Raw genomic sequence first — 19,012 nt, 5'->3', positions numbered from 1 at the left:
ATTCAGGGCCAGGTTCATCTACATAGCAAGTTGTGGGCCAGTTAGGATCACACAGGGGAATTCTGGGTCCAAAAAAAAAAAGCCATCCTTGGCTGCACAGTGAATTTGCACCCAGTTTGGGCTACATAAAACCTTGTCTCAAAAAAAAAAAAACAAACCAAATCTGAAATAAAGTCATATGAGAATTAAGATGGAGGTCAAGCCAGGGGCTGTGCTGTGGCTCACTCACTCCAGGACTCCTAGAGGTAGGGTAGGTTATGGAGGGCTCCCTAGTTGTAAAGGTCCTGATTTAGGTTGGCCTTTCAGGCCCTGCCCATTGTGAATATTAGGCCTCTGAACAAGGCAAACGTGGTCACCTCCATCTTTCTGCACATCTGCAGTCTACACTGGTGTCTTAGACTCTCTTAGGATCACCCAGAGTCCAGTCTCTGGGTTCACGGGCTTGGCTGTCACCGGAGTCTGGCCTGGGCAATGACAGCGGTGTTCTCTACCTGGGAATGGATCCAACCCAACGGTTTAATGAACCTCGGCTCTCCCAGGGAGCAAGAAGCAGTGCCCTGGCCAAGCCTCCCTCACCCTCGCCTCTGTCTTTCTTAATTCCTCGAGTCCTCTGGGACTCCCCGTATCCAGGTTCTCCCCTCCCCCTCTGCTCCCAGGGGAGCTCAGGGGCTCCGGGATGGGGCTGCGGTAAGAGCGGGAGCTATTGTTCCGCAATCTGGTTTTGTCCTCATCTTGTTGGCAGGCGGCAGGAGAGGAGCGAAAGGTTAATGAGGCGCTGTGAACGGGGGACTGCAGCGGGCGGGCGCCGGCTTGGTGACAGGGAGCTAATTAGGAGCAGTTTAACAGGAGGAAAAAGTGAAATCTCCTCTTCACCAACTGTCAATAATTAGCCGATTTGGTGAGGTTGAAATGTGTCCACAGAAGAAGGCGGGGCTTGTCTGGGGACGAGTGGGGGGTGGGGTGGGGGGCAACTGAGGCTCAGCCCTGTCTCTAGGTGTGTGTGGTTGGGGGAATTGTTCTGGGCTGTCCTGCACCTCTGGGCCTCCCTTCTGTCCTCTGGTTGGCTTTTCTCAGCTTGAACCCTGCATGGCCCCAGTTAAGACCTCAGTCGAAAGGCAAGTATTAGAACTAAGTTTCTTCCAGTCTCTGCCCTGTGGGAACCTGGAAGAGAAACTAAGAGGCAGGTGCTCGAATCAGAAGGATGGCAGCTTTGCTACCCCGAGTCTCATGCTGATCCTTAGGCGCCTGCCTTCCTCACAGCGTGAGTGTGCCCTCTGAATGGGAGCTGAATGTTGCCAAAAGGAGGCTGGGCAGGGCCCTCAGCCTGCTGTGAAGCATGCCTTTCCTGGAGTCCACTGGGCCCTGTCCTCCCAGCTACTCAAAGGCAGGGCTGGAGAAGAGGATGAGGGCTAGTGTTTAAGCTGCGGCTGGAAGGATGCGCGGCAGAGGCCTCCCGGGGGCAAGGAGTCATGTTCACAAGCCAGAAGGTTGTTTCCCATTGGGCCTGTTTGCTTGTCTTTTGTTGGCCCCTGGCCTTTGGCCTTAATGACACCTCAGCAGATGGAGCCTCCTCCCCAGTCTCTAGCTTTTGCTGAACACCTGAACTGGAATAAAAGGCGTCAGTCAGCCCTGCCAATCCCCCAGCAGCCTAACCAACCGCTTGCTCCCCAGCTCAGCTCTAGGGGGCCCCTGGGGCCAAGGCATGATGGGAAGAAGAAGGCTGAAGTACTCTGCTGGTCCTCAGCACTATATGCAAGTCTCCCAACTTGGGACTCTGAAGTAATTCTTAGGGCCACATTCAGTCCCTACTCCTCACCTCTTCTTGTCCCTCTACAGTTTTCAGAGATAAGGAACAAAGATGTACCCCCCTCCCCCAGGTAAGAATGTGCTCCTCTTGTGGGTACTAGAACCACCCTCTCTACCTTCGTCATCCCTGCAGAAAGTGTAGCACTGCTGGACCCGCTTGGCTAGGCAGCGGGACACATCAGAAGCCACTGCCTTCCCCAGTCTGTCTCCCTTTCTCTGAGAACAAATTTGAGGGAAGAGTTGGGAATCTTCTAGAATGCCCTGTCCCTGGGACAGTTTTCTCGCTATTCAGGATCTATCTTGTCTCAAACATGTAGGCTGTGGTCCCCATTTCCAGCCTTAGGACAGAGCATCTCACTCCCTCCATGTAAGGCTGAGAAGCCAATTCTGTCACCACCTGACATTCTGACTCACCTTGAGGCTGTTGCCTCCTGCTTCTTCTGTTCTTCCAGGACTAAAACAAGACAGGCAACATTGTCTAGCGGGCACTGTGTCCCTCCTGTGCCCGCAGTACCTTCCACTGTCCCTAGAGTATTGTCCCTCTTGCCCGCCAGTCTCACATCCATCTTTGCTTAGAGATGTTTGTTTGGGGTTTTTCTCTCGTTTGCTGCTCTAATCAATCCCCACTGAACACCGAAGCAGGCTATTTTTGCTGTCAGAAATCTGCCGCCTCCCCGCCCGCTGCTTTCTTGGAATTTGCCCACAGGACCCCCCAGGAGGGACAAACGGGGATGGCAAAGCCACTTGGATCCCAGGAACGCCAACGCCACCTGTCATATTGCTGTTCCCACACCCCCATCCTAACCCATGCATGCGCACAGGCCCACACACGTGCATGCACACCAGTACGCGCACAATCTCAATGACAGGCTTCAGGAAAGCCACCTCCCAACCTGTCCTTCCCAGGTCTCCCTCCCAGAACCTTCTAGAGAGATTCAAGATGGAGTGGAGGCTTAGCTGGGCAAAACGTCCACAGAGTGAAAAGCACTAAGAGAAAAAAGTGTTGGAGCTTGCCTGGACTGCAGCGAGGGCCCAGCTCTGAAAGAGGAGTTGTTGACTAGGGCTGGGCAGGATGGTCATGACCTTGTCATTTCTCCATAGCATCAAGTGAGTTTCTACCCCCTCCTAAGACTCTCCCACCCACTTCTTTGTCCTAGAAAAATTTCCTTACCGTATATGTGGGAAAACTGAGTCCTCAAGGCTGAGGAGACAGGGAGAGAGACTCTGAGGTCAGTCCACCAGAGGGCACCCAGGAACAGTGTTAAAGTTCTGAAATGAGGATGGGCTTGGGGCACTTGCTGGGTCTACAAAGTTCAGGGGAAGAGCCCCACGTTGGGGGTGGGGGCTTTAGTTCACTTTGATTGAGTTGGAATATTGAGCCGTCTTGAGAGGCTCTCCATGGTGTGAATGTAGAAGCTGTAATCTGTCTCCCCCCTGCCTTAGTCTTTACCAGAGATGTGAAGAAGAAGATAAAAACAAGGGTGCTTAAGGCCACCATCTGGGGTGTGGTGAGATCAGGGGACCCCTCCAGGAGGATATAGCCTAGACTCATACCTCAAGAGCAGAGCATCCGAGGAACCCAGAGAAAGCCCCAGGAGGCCTTGAGTAGTCCACACATGCTCTTCACTCGGTAGAAGTTTTTTTTATTTGTTATGTATACAATGTTCCGCCTGCATATGTCCCTGCAGGCCAGAAGTTGGCACCAGATCTTATTAGAGATGGTTGTAAGCCACCATGTGGTTGCTGGGAATTGAACTCAGGACCTCTGGTAGAACAATCAGTGCTCTTAACTGCTGAACCATCTCTCCAGCCCTCGGTAGAAGTTTTGCCCACCCAAGCTTCTCCACCATATTTGACAGGTGCCTTATAAGGTTCTGGAAGGGACAGGCTGGGAGGTAGTTTTGCTGAGTCTGCAGTCAAGGAGTCTGGTTTTGTTTTGTTTAAGACAGAATCTTGCTATGTAGACCAGGCTAGCCTAGATTTCAATCCTCCCGTCTCTACCTCCCAAGTACTGGGCTGATAGGCATGTGCCCCCATGCCTAGCTGGAGTGTGGCCTCCATTAGGAAGATTGTTGGGGGCTGGCATGGGTACCAGAGGCCTAACCGAGGCACTAAGGAGTCCAAGCTCAGGCCTCAAGTACTCCTGTATCCCAGTTTACCCTGGCCCTTCAAAGACTCTCCGATGTGCAGTGTGTATATGAGCAGAACCTGAGGTCAGCTCAGTCCTGGTTAGAAAAGTGGGATTTGGCTGCCTGGTGGACCAGCCAGGCTTTGGGAACCTATGTCAAGTGCTTTGCCACCTGCCTGCCTCAGAGGCCCAGACTCCTGGGCAGGCACGGAAGTGGCTTTAGGCTGTGTCACAGGGTCAGGCTGAATGTCCCACCCCTCTGCCCTTCTCTTTGAAAAGGAGGTAGAAAAGCCTGCCACAGCAGCAGAGGCAGGAGGAGGGAGCGCTTTGTAGTAGGGAAAAGCCCTTGAGAATGGGGCACGGCTGGGGGATCCAGTTTCCTGTTTATGTCTCTGCACCTTAGCTCCAGGTTCAAATATGTAAACTATCCACTGGGCCGGCTGCAGGTGTGTGTGCTCCCAGGCTGGGAGGCAGAGGTGCCCCCAGTGCATTCCTGACTCCTGGCCCCCACCCCAACACAGGGTGTCTGGCTGCAAATAACTCAAGGTTAACCCTTCCCAGGCCATGACGGAAAGCTATAGGGAAGAGGGCTTTGGAGCTAGCTAGGCCTTGGGGTATTTGGGGGAGATACTGGACACAGTGCTCTGCACTTGGGGGCATCTCCTTAGTGGGGTTTCATGGTTTAAACTTGGTCTGCAGGATGGAGACGGGGCTGATCAAGTAGGCCCAGCCGAGTGGTAGTGTTTATTCATGGCAGGCTGGACATGTTCATGGCATCACAGGTTCTGGGCCAAGAGGTACCAGCCAGCATGTACTGAGCAACTGTCAGTGTCCTTCATGGTCCCTGCAGCTCCTGCTCTCAGAGGCTCGGTACCTTTTTCCAGACACTTTTCTATGAGAGCCTCCATTCAGCTCTACCCGCCTGGGCTTGAAGGATCCCACCAGGTTAGACACACAGATTCCTGGTTGCCTCAGCCAACAGCCTGAAGCTGGGTGATCTCTTTCCCGTGGCTGTTCAGCACTATCCCATCTCCCTGGAGCTTGGGGGAGTTGCCTTGTGGATATAGCCAAGTCCCAGCCTTCTCAGGCCAGCCCCCTGGGGCTCTGATGCTGGTGTCCCTCTGGCTGTACCTATGCCTCTCTGAGCCTTCATCTCTCCATCCCTCCATACCCCCATCTGCCAGCTACTGTGGCCACTGTGCCGTTTCCAATGTGGTATATAAAGGCCAATTATTGCTTGCTACGTCTCAGTCCTGCCCAGCAGCAGAGGAGTCCTCAAGAGAAGGAACAACACTTGTCCTTTGCTCTGGGGAGTTGGGAGGGCCTGGAGCTGGTGAGGGTAACTGGAAAACCTATAGTGTCCAATCATACTATGGACCACAAGTTTAGATGACACTGCCAGGCAGGGCCTGGAGAAATTCTTTTGGAGAACCTTGCCTTCCTGCCTTCATCTCAGAAAGGTGACCTATTACAAGTACACTTGGTTATAGAAAAGAGGAGGAAATGGTGGCCTGTTGACATAGGGGGCGCTGGGGTCCTTATCCTGGCTTCCCCCAGTGGTGAGGCCCTCAGTGGTCTCCATACACATGAGATCTGGAGATGGTAGATCATTGGCCCCAGACCCGGCCATGGCCAGAGAACGAGAGGGGTCCTCACAGGTGGCTGGCTGACTAGGACTACATGCCCCCAAGGTCAGCACTGAGTTGGCACTGGGAAGTCTCGGTGTGAGGAGGTTCCACAATTTAGCTACTAGGGGCAAGGCCATCATAGGGACCACTGTGAGACATCATTCACTTGGTACTGAGGGCCTTGAGGTGTCTGGGTACCCTATGCCACTGTTCATCTGCTCGTGCTGGCCACCTCATTCCCTTCCCCACCCCTCGAATGTGGCTGTTCCCCTCCATCTGCTCTCCCGGGCAAGCTCCCCCACTCTGGAGGCGCTGGCTGTGCACGCACATCCAGCTCCCTCTTGCCCAGAGCTCAGAACTCTGGGCCCATCTGCTGCTCAGGCCGGTCCACCCAGAAGACCCACAGGCACCCCAGCCTCTGCATGGCCAGCCCACCCCCTTCCCAAATTCCTTGCCTCTGAGAATGGTATCACCACCACCACCACCTCCACCACCACCGCAGCTCCCGAGCTAGAATTAGGAGTCATCCACGCCCAGCCCAGTCATTCTCGACACCTCCCTCTCACCCCCACATGCAATTGGTCATCAACTCTGTAGATGTCATCTTCAGAAAGGCTCCTTGGCACACTCTTCCTCCTGCCTCCGTGGACAGCATCAGAAGACAGGACCTAAGGACTTTCTGGCTCCAATAGCTGCTCCTCTGGGAGGCTCCCTTGCCCCCTTGCTCTCCCTCCCCATCCCCCGACCCTGCCATGGCCAGAGAGGCCTTTCTGAAACCTGGGTTGCCCATTCCTGCTCACAGTCCTCCCATAGCTCCCTGATTCTCTTAGATGATGACTGACACCTCCAGGTAGTCTAAGAAGTCTTGCCTGTCCTAGGCTGACATCTCTACGTCCCCGTGACCACCCCTGCTCTTCTTCCTTTCCACAAGGCACGCTGGCTGGCCAGCTGGTTTCTTCCCCTTAATTGAGCAAGTTTTGCCTACCTTCTCTTATCCAGATCCTCCATTCTCTTCCAGGCCCACCTCCTCTGAGAAGCCTCCCTTCCTTGTCCCTTCCTCACACATGGTAACCCCAAGGCCCTCCCCAGTTTCCATGGTGCTTTGCTTGTCTCTTTCTGACTCCTCCCTTAGACTTCCAGCTTCTCCAGGGCAGTGGGCTGGCCCTGTCCATCACCATTCACCCAGCATGAGCGTGTGGAGTTGGCTAATGTGAACATGTGCCCACACTGAATGAAAATGAGCAGGAATCACCGCTCTGTCCCCGAGACCCTAATCTCGAGTCTTGTTTCCGTTCTACCTGGTGTCCTCAGCTCACTGGGGGCCCAGGGAAGCCTGGGTGCAATGATGGAGAGGCCTCAGTTTTGTGGGGGTGGGGTGGGGGGGATGCTGTGTTCTGTGGGAAGCGAGCCCTGCAGGCCGTGGCCCTGGGCCTCGGTCCTCCACCTCGGTGGTGAGCAGCCTCTAGGATTTTAATGTGGGCCTCAGTGCTTCAGTGAAAGCTGCATGGGGAGCTGCTAATAATGGCACTAAAATAAAATATGCTACATCTGTTATGGGTAGCAGAACAAAATTAGCTGCTCACACCTCTGACATCCAAGATGTCTTAACTTAAAATACTCCTTGGCTTACTTTACATCATTTACTGATTATATTTAAAAGAAATACAATTTTGCAATTACTGTTCTTTCCAGTGTGGTATCTATGCATCATTTTCCTTTTATGTTTATATATTTCTCCTTCATTAGTGCAGTCTGAAGGGTGATTAGGATTCTTCAAACATTTTACAGAGGTTAAACGTTGATTAAGATTTAATTATTACTGTAAATAGCTTGGAATGACATATGGTGCAAAAGCCTGACATATGTGCATTTGAATAAATGAAGTGCTATTTCCCAGGATGCCTCGGTAGCTGTTTAACAGCTTTCCCGAAGGGTTATGTTACACCTCATGGTAAGATTGCTGGGATGTTATATTTTGTTGGTTTTTGCAGCTGAAAGCTAAGAACAGTTTTCCAGTTTTTTAAAAACATTGAATATTTTAAATACCTAAATTGTTTTGCACAAATTTTTGCTAATTTGTCTAACTAGGTTAAACATTTTCAAAAGCATTTAGATTTTTCCGCGTGGGCTCTGCGTATTGTGTCAGTGGCGGCATGGGGACGAGGGGAGCTGGTGGGGTGGAGGGGACTCCGGGGAGAGGGGTGGGGCAGGAGCGGGTCCTGGGTCCTGAGCCTAGAGTGTTAGGGTATCTGGGAGTGCAGAGGATAGGTGCCCCTTCTCCAGGTTCCCATCCATGCCCCCCAGCTCCAATCCTCACCAAACTCCTTGCCTGGACCTTGACCTACAGTGCCCTGGCTAAACTCTCCGAAATCTCCCTGGTTTGTGCTGCTCTCTGGCCACATCCCAAGGCCTCCATGACTTTACATGACATGTTCCTAGGATCACGTTCAACTGAGCTACAGCATAAAGGCCTGGTAGTTCCATGATCTTGCCTGGGTCACGTGCCAACCCAACAGAGCACCTCCCTCATTGGTTCACCTCATGCTATCCCTTCTGGATCAACGTGGAGCTGAAAGCCAACATCTGGGCCGCTGTGGTTTCTAGAAGGATCTAGTCTCCAGGAGTTTGCTGCCCATTTTCTTTCCACCCATTAATTCATCCAGAGAGACTCTAGAACTGTGCTAGGCCTTAACAATTCAGAGTGAACAAGACCCACAGGTCTGCGTTGGGGGTCTCTTGTGATCTGACATAGAAAGGCAGAGGGTGAGTGAGCAGTCAGCCCCCCAGCACTGTGATGTCACTTAGATATGAGAAGTGCAGGGGTCTTGAGCCAGAAAGGTTGTCCTACCCAGCCTAGATGAGCAATGGTGTATAGCGAGGCCTATAAAACTGACTGAAGGCAGAAAAATGGTGGGAATAAGAATGGGGGTGGGAGGGTGCCTCTAACAGACAGGCAACCAAGGCAGACTTGGGGTGAGGCAGGGAACAGCCCCGTTTGTCTAATGAGCCCAAAGAAGTACATATGTCGGTGGGGACCAAGGGCATGGTTTCAGGCCACTGGACCATTTTTTTTAGTGAGGATAGGGTCAATCAGACCTGAGATTCAGAAGGCAGTAGGCTGAAGTGGATAGATCTCAAGGGAAGGAAGGGGGAGGGGAGAGAAGGGAGGGGGAGGGAAGGGAAAAAAAGAAGGGAAGGGAAGGGAAGGGAAGGGAAGGGAAGGGAAGGGAAGGGAAGGGAAGGGAAGGGAAGGGAAGGGAAGGGAAGGGAAGAAGGCCCAGGGTCTTTGGTCAGACAGCCATTTGATAAGGGTGTTATTGCCCATATCATGGAGCTGGGGCTAGGACAGCGGGAAATAGCAGACTCAGTTCCTTTTCAGAATGGTTGAGTTTATGTGCCCATAAAGCATCCATCATCTTTGTGAAGTCAGCAGTCAGCTGTTGGCCTGTGGCTCCAGGGAGAACCACAACTGGACTCCCTTCAGACATGATGGCTACCAGAGCCCGGCCAGACCAAGCCTGAAGTACACAAGAAGTGTCCAGTAGGTGTCAAATGAGGGTGACAGTGACCTTGCAGAGAGAGCTTTCTACAGAGGAGAATGGGAGCAGCAGCCAGATTTGCTGTGGGCTGAAGCCAGTGGGAGTGGACAGGTGGACTTAACCAGAATGGACAATTTAAAGCAGTGTAGTTGCTGGGGAGAAGAAATACCAGGCCACAGGCAAGCCTGCCACGGTGCACAAGGAGTTTCCTCAGATGCAAGGTTCCTATGGCATTAGACACTCGTGGGGGGAAGTCAGTGGACAGCAAAGTTGGGAGAGACAGACATCTAGAAGGCTGTGCAGAGGCAGGAGGGAGGTGGAGCCGGGCGTGTTTCTGCCTTCTGAGGGGGCAAGAGGGAGGGGCAGAGTGTGGACCCTGGCAGGCTATGGGTTTGATTATGGGAAGCTGAGAGCCGCTCCCCACTAGTGTACACCGTGGAGTGAGCTGCTGAGGTGACTGAGAAGATGGAGCGTGGCCTCCGTACGATGGGAGGTGGGGAGGTAGACTTGAGCAGGCACTGGGCCCGGGGGAAGCTGTTGCCAGCTACCGCAAGGGTCGGGCTGAAGTCAGGGACAGTGGGTTTTGAGGATCTCTGTGAGGTAGTCAAGTTGAAGGGCAGATACATGGGCAGAGACCTCTAACGCAGGACTTCTACCAATCAGGGCTAGAAGCACCCTTGTATCCAGGAAGTAATGGTCCCTGAGTGCTGAATTGGGGCATGTGTGTGTGTGTGTGTGTGTGTGTGTGTGTGTGAGTGTGTGTGTGTGTGTGTGTGTGTGTGTGTGTGTATCTGAGACCTTCAGTCCAGGAGAGCAGTGAAATGGGTGCTGTCAGGGGAGAGGCTTGGGGGGCAGGTAGAGGAGGGAGTTTCATATGTGCTGGCAGTATGGGGAACAAGGGCATTTGCAATGTGGGACATCCAGAATCTAGACAAGAAAAAAACCTATCCCTAAGCTGGAAGGATGTGATGTAAGAGGAAGCATGCATACCCCTCACTAGGACATGTGGGCTGGGGGACATGCACAGGGCAGAACTGTGGGTACCAGGGCAATCCTTAGATCCAGTGCACTTCTCTTCCTGCGCACCCCCCAACTTCTTCACTTTTCTCTTTCTCTCCTCAGATTGAAACCTCCCAGTTGGAGCCTGAGATAGCCCGGGCTACAAGCAGCCGGACTGTGGTGTACAATAAGGGGCTATGAGTGAAGATCAGCCGGCCTGGAAACACAACACTGTCCAGGCCGGATGTTCGGGGCGGGGAAGAAGTCTCATGATCTGTCTCTGCAGGGAGGGGCTGCCTGGGGAGCAGTCACCCTCCAGCAGAAGGGAGACTAACCATTCCCATTCTAACATATAGGAGAGCAATTCTGACACATTTCCTACACAAGAATCAAGTGCGTCCCTGGGCCTTACATGGGGTGGACAGACTCCGCTCAGCTCAGTTCTGTCTGAGCTGAGGAACTGTAGAGTGCTCCCGGGGTAGAATTAGGATCCTTTTATATGTTGGGTTTTTTTTTTCATTTTCATTTTCATTTTTTTATTAGAAGCAAGTCTGAGCCTTGGTTGCAGCTGACCAGAAGCAGCAGGTGGACAGGTGGACAGGTGGAGGGAGCCCCAGGGGCCTGGGATCTGGTTTGGATTGATGGAGGGGAAATGTGTAATGGCTAAGCTTGGTGGGCCCCTGAGTTAGAGAAGGGAGGGGAGGTGGTTTGCACCCCACAGCATGGAGTAGCCATGATCTCTTAAGGTCCTCAGGAACTGACTCACTTGCTAAGGGAGCCTGAGAGACCTCTGGAGCAGGGGCCTCTGAATGTAGCCAACTCCTGTCCACACCACAGTGGAATGGAAATCAATGAGCCCAGACCCCTGAGAGCTCTCCAGCTCTAGACAGGGAGCCCCACGAAGGATCATTGTTCTATGTGAACAGGAAGAGGAGCCTGTCTGGGCTCTCTGGGGAAGGTTCTTTTCCAAGAGTAGCTAAAGTTTTAAACTGGGACAAAGGAAGGCTGAGCCCACTGCTGAGCAGTCTTTAGCCACCGACCCTGTTCGTCCCATCTCACACCTTCCTGCAGAGGGGAGCCTCCTGCTCGAGGGTACAAGGCCATACCTCTGGCAGCTGCCTGAGAGGTAGCTCTGGCACTGGCGGGCTCTATGGCAACTGGTGGACAAGCCACCCGCATCTCTGAGCTTCCATCCCCTGCCTGGAAGCAAATGACCGAATCGGGGTTCCCACTAGGCCTTCGACTCCTCTCGGCCTGATTCACTCAGATGCTGCACATTCCAAGTATGTCTCTGCGGCGGATTCCGGTCTGCAAATGCACCAGGCCCCTTTGGAAATGGCCAGCACTTGGCCTCATAGGAGGATTTTGCCCTTCTGTATGTGATCCCATGTCCTGGAAGACCTTGACTTGTGCCAGACACCTCCTGGCTGTGGAGGAGGTGGTACGGATGCCCAAGGCAAGCATGAGGTGCCACTCCACAGGCCACCTCTCTGTGCTGTAGATGCAGAGGGCTCTTTGCTGATGGCTCCTGATCCCACCTCATTGGAGGCCTTAGAGGAAGCAGGGAGGCAGGGTCTGGGTGCGGGTGGATAGGGTGACTCCTGGTCCAAAAGATCCACAGAAAGGAGATACACGGTCTTCACACAGCCCTCATCTAGTGAGGTCACCACTAGAATGGGAGCCCTGGATTGTGACCCTGGAGCCACCCCATGGTGACTCAGGAGGGGGTCAAGCCGAAGGTGACCATGTATGGTTGTAGTAAAAGGCTGGCACAGGACAGAAGGGACAAGGCCACAGGTTGCCTGCCAGAATCTTAAGGCGGGTGTACCTGCAGTTACATCTGCCATGGGCGTTGGCACCATGGTCTCCAGACTTTGACTGGGGACCAGATCTGTCCGGAGCCTCTTTTGAAAAGTTCATTCCCAACTCTCCCTGCCTGCACTTGTCCTAGAGCCTTGTCCTCACACAGTTTATCTTGGGACCAAAACTGCCCTCACCTAGCCCCGCCTCCTCCAGAGGCCCCACAGACCAGGGCCTCCTCCAGCTCCCTTTGTACTGGCTGTCACTGCACGGCCTCAGCATCCCTCATCAGTTCGCCTTGTGTGTGGAGGTGATTTCTATCACACTCCTGAATACAAGTCCAGGTGAGCGGAGGGGGCTGCTCCTTTGGAGCAGTGGGAAAAGGTCCTTGTCATTCAGCGTGATGGTGACTGAGGGTCTTGAGGCATGCTGCTAAACCCTGTTTTGACTTCATAAACTCCATGCGGGAAGCTTTCTGTGACTGCAAATGCCCCGATCTGCCGAGGCTACAGGAAACAAGCCAAGGGGGAAACGCGCACAGATGAACTCTCTATGGATTGTCTTTTGCCAACTGTCAGGGTGTATTTCCAACAGGCTCTCCAGCCCTGACATTCCTGACCACCTCTCCTCTGGCTACTTTAAACATTCCCTAAGGCTCCAAGGTTGCTCTTCCATCTATGGAAAGCAATTTGAGAGTGCGGAAACCAAAAGTCCATGATGTCAAGATGGCCGCCAAACCGGGACATCTTCACTCTGTCTCACTTCCTAATTGTGGATATCATCTGTCTGAAGCCTCTGGCCTGGGGAAGGGTGGGGAGATGGAGGAGAAGTATGTGTAGGGGGTGGGCAGAACCATGGTAGGCTTCCAACCTCGGGCAGGTATGGGTGAGGCCCCAACATATGTGCCTCAGCATACCTACGGATTTCAGACTGTCTTTTTAACCTCAGAAAATTTCTCAATTTACGTGATTTATGCCATACTAATGAGCTGTGGGCAATAAACGTGGATTTAAAACACACGGGCGTGGCTTTTTGAATTATAGGATGGTGAGAGGGGAGGAATGAAGGAACACAGGGAGCAGGTAAAGGCAGCCTGGGAACTTCGTGGAAATGCCCCCAAAGGAAAGTACAGGCCCAGAGTTCAGGAAAGGCTCAGAAAGGGGAGAGGCTAGGAGGAGGACGGTGTGAGGACAGGAAGCTGGTGGGTGGAGACCACGGGAGAGGACCAGCTCGGATTGGCTCAGGAAAAAAAGATTGCCCTGTAAGCCTGAGCCACTGAGTTTAATCCCCAGAACCAATGGGGGTAGGAGAGAACAGATTCCTGGAAGTTGTCGCCTGATGGCCACAAACATGCCATAGCATGTGAGCCCCCAGCCTCTGTCCCCCCCCCACACACACATAAAAAAGAAGGAATCACAAAAGAAGCCCAGTGGCCAAATGGCTACTGAGGAGACTTACCTTAAGGAACCGGAACACATTTAGTATTTCAGTAGATTCTTGTGCTGTGTGGACCCAGGAAACTGGGGGTGAAGGAAAGGGGACCACCCTGGCCTGCCTAAGGCCCGGTGACCTGTAAGGGATCTGTGCCAAGTGCAGGTGTGTTTTCCGTGTATACGACTGTAGCCCTGGACCTCTGCCCCGTCCCCCATGGGTTGACCAGTTCTTATGTTACAGCTTGACACAGTTATAGTGATGAGAGGAGGGGACCTTAATTGAGACAGTGCCCCCATAAGATTGGGTTATGGGGTATTTTCTTAATTGGTGATTGCTGCAGGAGGGCCCAGTCCATTGTGGGTGCAGCCGTCCCTAGGCTGGTGGTCCCGGGCACTATAAGAAAGCAGACTGAGCAAGCCATGAGGAGCAAGCTGGTAAGCAGCACCCCTCCGTGACATCTGCATCAGTTCCTGCCTCTAGGCTCCTGTACTGTTTGAGTTCCTGTCCTGGCTTCTTTCAGTGAGGGATCTTAAATGGGAGAATAAGTGACGTGAATCCTTTCTTCCCAATTTGCTTTTGGCCAGTTTCATCACAATAATGACCCTAATTAGGATGCCCCAGAATCAGGACTGTCACCTCCTGATAGAGCTGACTGCCCCCTAGAAGTCTCCAGGAGGAGGCTTGCCTGCTTCTTTGGGGTCACTGAGCATGCTCCAGCCCTGAAGAGAGAAGTTGAGGTGGGCAGAAAGCGTGTGGTAGGCAGGCGCTGGCTCAGCCCCAGCGCGGCCAGTGGCTGTTGCAGGCACTTCCTTTTATGTGTGTGTACAGGTGTGAGAGTATTTGGGTGCACATCTGTGTGCACATGTGTATAGAGACCAGAAGTTATTCCTCAGGAGTCATTCGCCTTGATTTTAAGGTCTCTTACTGAACTGAGGCTCGCCAAGTTGCCTAGTCTGGCCAGTGAGCGAACCCCAGGATCTGCCTCTCTCTACCTTTCTACTGCTGGGACAAGCACAGCTCAGCACACCTGGCTTCATCATCATCATCATCATCATCATCATCATCATCATCATTGTTATTATTATTATTAGTTGGATTGTTTTGAGACAGGGTCTCTCTACATAGCCCTGGCTATCCTGGAACTCAGGCTGGCCTCAAACTCAGAGACCCACCTGCCTCCCAAGTCCTGAGATTAAAGGCATATACCACCACACCTAGCCCCCTGGCTTTTTAAATGTTGGTTTCATCACTTTGCCAGCTGAACCATCTCCCCAGCCTTTGGTGTAGGTTCTTCTGAACTGAGACTTGGTGTACTTATCTACCAAATGACCAGGACAGGGTCACTCACTGGCTTGTTGGAAGAGTAGAGAGACCAGCGGGAAATGCACCAGACCCTTCTCTCCTGCCTCCTAGTCATCCGAGGTATGAGGAAGAGACTTGGGCTCTGGGCCTCACTGAAAGGGCTAAAGAGGGAGAGGATGGGGGTCTCTATTCAAAGTGATACTCTGAGGTCAGGAGGCTACTGGTCTCTGGGGGCGGAAATCCCTGACTCTCAGGACCCACACAAATCCCTCCTGGGAACTGTTTGTTGTTTTTAGCTAGATGGGGACTCAGCTCCTGCCCAGATCTGAGATCATTAACACTTGAAGAATGCAGCCTCTTCTCTCCATCCCCATGGACTGGCCTGGATCTGGTCTTCCTCCCACTCAGTCAAAGACCAGGAGAGTCAGCATACTGGGGCAGGGGGAAGGGTATGAGAACAGTGATGAGTGACCCTTTCCTGAGGCCTGAGGATCCTGAGTTATATTCAGACCGAGGCCTCCTTCGGCACCTTCTGCCCCCACCCCCAGTTACTGCCATTCCTGCTGTCTCATCTAGGCACCAGTAAGCCCTCAGATGGGAATTTCTCATGCTTCTCCCAAGTCCTTTTTCCACCTTTTTCTCTAGTACCAGGTATCCCCAGTGGCAATGGCCAAGAACTGTCCCCCCACACCTACACCTCCCGGCAACTGCTGTCAGCCTTTTCTAAGGTCGGAAGATGCCTCTCCAGTCAGTTCAAAGACCTGGGCCCCACTGCAAAGCTCTGGGAGAGGTGGAGAGAAGGAAAAATAACAGATGGGAAAAGAAGAGACAATGAACAGACTGGGAGGCAACTGATTCTCCCCTGGGAAAGTCCATGCACCCCAGTGAGGACGGAGGGGCTGATATCAATCCCAGGCCACCCGACATCACTCTCTTCCTCTTCCTGTGCAGTTATGGGAGAGGCAGAGGTGACACAGAAGGCTCCGGCCACTCCAAGAATGAGCCGTATAAAATCCAGTCTATTTCCAGAACAGAGGCAAGATCCTGCGGAGGCGAGCAAGGCCACTGACACCTTGAGAGAGTGGCTTCATCCGAGAGCAGCATGGAGGGGAACGGGGACACAGCACAGCTGCTGAGAGACAGGTAGGGCACACTGCTGGTCATGGGAGGCTGGGCCTCCCAGGGCTTGAACTGGGATGTCAGAGACAAAGGTAGAGAGCAGTAAAGTCACTGGGGAGTGTGTGGCAGCAGGGAGCCAGACGACCCTCTCCCCTGTTTGGGAGCCTGAGGAGAAAGGATGCTCTAATTCCAAGCCTGCAAAGACAGAGAGAAGGCTAAATCTGCAGGAGAGGCAGCCATTGCATCTCAGAAGTTCTTACATGTTTCTGGAAGACAGCCAAGTGGAGATGTCAGGAGACCAGCAAGGGCTGGATATATAAGCGTGCATACAGTTGAGGTGGCACCTGCCCGCTGTCATCCCTGCACTTGGGAAGTAGAGGATGGAGAATCGGGAGTGCAAGGTCAGTCATTCTCACCAGACCATTTGAGGCCCAATCTCAAAAGCAAAGACATGCACAGGATTTACTTACTGACTGCATCCAGGAGTACAGTAGGCTAGCAGGAAGAGAAGGTCTTAGGGTAAAGCCCCGTGGAAGCCCTCCTCTGTGGACAGACCAGAAGCTGCCAAGAAAGCTCAGCCACGGAGAGCTGAATGGTCAGAGTGAGGTCAGGGCAAACACAAGCTTTGAGGGCTGGGAAGGCAGTAAGCCTCTGGTTCATAACCTGTGGAGATTGTGTGTGTGTGTGTGTGTGTGTGTGTGTGTGTGTGTGCTGTGTTTAGGTGCCCTTAGAGGCAGAGGCATCAGATTCCCTAGAGTTATAGGCAATTGTCAGCCACCCCTCATGGGCGCTAGGAAGTAAGTGCAGGTCCTCAGCAAGGACTGTGCACCCTCAGCTGCTGACCATCTCACTTCTCCCTCTCTCCAGCTGTCCACTTATTTATTGAGCCAGGGTCTTTAACTGAACTGAGAAGTTACCTATTTGGAAAAGCTGCCTGGCTAACAAGCTTCAAAGAATCCTCCTGTCTCTGTCTCCCCAGCACTGGGATCATGACAGTGTGCGTGGGGGTGGGGGGTTGGGGGTGTTTGTTTATTTTTACATGAGGATCAAACTCAGGTCTATGTGCTTGCATGGGAAGCACCTTCCTAAGTAAGCCATCTCCCTGGCCCTGATTGGAAGTAATTCTTCAGCTTTGTTGTAAGCTGGCAGAGAGATATGGTTATGTGTCATGTCAGCCTGACACTGAACTCAATGGTCATAGAAGGGAGACTCAGGCAGGGGTGAAAAGAAATTAAGGCAAGAGAAAGACCAGAAACGGAGGAGAGTGTGTCCTGAGGGACAGATAGACGGGATCCCACTTCAGAGAGCTCTTGAGACCTTCAAGGGAGCCAAGGAGATTACAGGAGGCAGGTGGAGAGGAGGAATTAGATACAGAAGTATCCATGGAGGGGAGAGTCAAGGGTAAGGCCCTGTCAAAGGCACGTGCACCAGGAGAGGCGGACTCATGGGAGACCTTGTAGCCTAACTTCTACCAATGGAGTCAGGAGCAGGAAGATAGGATTGGCCAAACAGGACCGAGGGGCTGTATTCTTCCTGGACCTCCAACTTTTGCGGATTTCTTTCTGTCCTGGGTCATAGCTCCAGGTTCTGCTGGTCACTGCTCCTGCCCTAAAGTCTAAGTGCTACCCAGCCTTCTCCTTGTTACTAAGGTCTACCCAACCTTCTCCTTGTTACTAAGGGCTATACTATTCAGGCTCCCCATCTTATAAGGGCTGCTTCAGCATCCTTCATGGCTTTCCAGATTTGTTAATTGTTCCTTTTTGTCAGCTCCCCTCAGTTTCCCAGCCTAAACTTCCTTCCTCTAAGTGATGCAAAGGCATGCCTTCCAGGGTTCATTTTTCTTTCTGAAGATGGAAGTCACAAAATCAGGGATGTAGGTGCATTGGTTGCCTGGCATTCATAAAGCCCTGGGTATAAGCTCCAGCATCACTTATGCTGAGCATGGCGGGACACCCAGGTAATCCCAGCACTCAGGAGATGAAGGCAGGAGGATCGGAAGTTCAAGTTCATTCTCTTTTTTTTATTAAATATGAAGCCGGCCTGAAATACATGATACCCTGTCTCAAAAGGGAAGGAGGGGGAGGGAGGAAAGAAGGAAGGAGGGAAGGAGGGAAGGAAGGAAGGAGGATTCTCTGCTGACAGTAGCCAGGAAGAGGCTCTGGGAGAAGAGTGACAGTCTAAGGCCTCTCTTTAGGGAGGAAGAGTGGATTTAGCAAGGAGAATAGGGGTTGCACGCAGAGCATGCAGAGTAGGGGTTGCAGGCAGAGCATGCAGAGTAGGGGTTGCACGCAGAGCATGCAGAGTAGGGGTTGCACGCAGAGCACGCAGAGTAGGGGTTGCGCGCAGAGCATGCAGAGTAGGGTTGCACGCAGAGCACGCAGAGTAGGGGTTGCGCGCAGAGCATGCAGAGTAGGGGTTGCACGCAGAGCATGCAGAGTAGGGGTTGCACGCAGAGCATGCAGAGTAGGGGTTGCAGGCAGAGCATGCAGAGTAGGGGTTGCACGCAGAGCATGCAGAGTAGGGTTGCACGCAGAGCACGCAGAGTAGGGGTTGCGCGCAGAGCATGCAGAGTAGGGGTTGCACGCAGAGCATGCAGAGTAGGGTTGCACGCAGAGCACGCAGAGTAGGGTTGCACGCAGAGCATGCAGAGTAGGGGTTGCACGCAGAGCATGCAGAGTAGGGGTTGCACGCAGAGCATGCAGAGTAGGGTTGCACGCAGAGCACGCAGAGTAGGGGTTGCACGCACAGCATGCAGAGGGTGTCACCCATGCACCATCAGCCAGTGTCCTCACGCCTCAACATGTAGGTGCAGGAGTGGTCTGAGAAGACTTACTAGCTTGGTACCACCAAGGACAGCAGGACAAGGGCATGTCTGAGAAAGAATGAGGGAACAGCTGGGAGGGTCACGTGGGGTCCCACACGTGGATGAGAGAGTGAACAAGTCACAGGAGGAGTCAGCAAAGGGCATCTGAACATGTGACTTGAAAATGCTCTTCCCAGGCATGAGGAGAGCTGCTGACAAGAAGCTGAAGTGCTAGGTAGGTTGACCACTGAGACCCCAAGGTTTGAGGGGTGGGCAGGAAGACCAGAAGCTGCTAGCTTCAGTCTTGGACAAATGAGGGGGCATGGCCAGGATGTGCAGCCACACTCTGGGCACGTGCACAGCACACATGCACAGCCACACACCCACACCCACCCACACAGTCACACTCTCGCGCACGCCCACAGCCCTCCCAGACACTCCAAACACCCTCACA

At 52.9% G+C, this 19,012-nt stretch overlaps 1 protein-coding gene across 2 annotated transcripts in view; it reads left to right on the top strand.

The window, feature by feature from the left end:
- Window positions 1–12,917, top strand: part of Sfxn5 (sideroflexin 5) — a 118,903-nt gene extending 105,986 nt beyond the window's left edge. The window contains exon 14 of one of the 2 annotated variants that reach the window (XM_075983686.1): window positions 10,224–12,917. In XM_075983686.1, coding sequence (XP_075839801.1) covers window positions 10,224–10,301 — 78 coding nt within the window. In that variant the 3' untranslated portion in view covers window positions 10,302–12,917. The remainder of the gene's footprint in view (window positions 1–10,223) is intronic. The other variant, XM_075983687.1, reaches the window with a different exon arrangement.
- Window positions 12,918–19,012: the final 6,095 nt, after the last annotated feature.

The sequence above is a fragment of the Microtus pennsylvanicus genome, chromosome 8, assembly GCF_037038515.1.
Source record: "Microtus pennsylvanicus isolate mMicPen1 chromosome 8, mMicPen1.hap1, whole genome shotgun sequence".
Classification (NCBI taxonomy): Eukaryota; Metazoa; Chordata; class Mammalia; order Rodentia; family Cricetidae; genus Microtus; species Microtus pennsylvanicus.
Note: the sequence above shows the minus strand (reverse complement) of the source record. Positions and strands in the feature narration are given on the sequence as shown.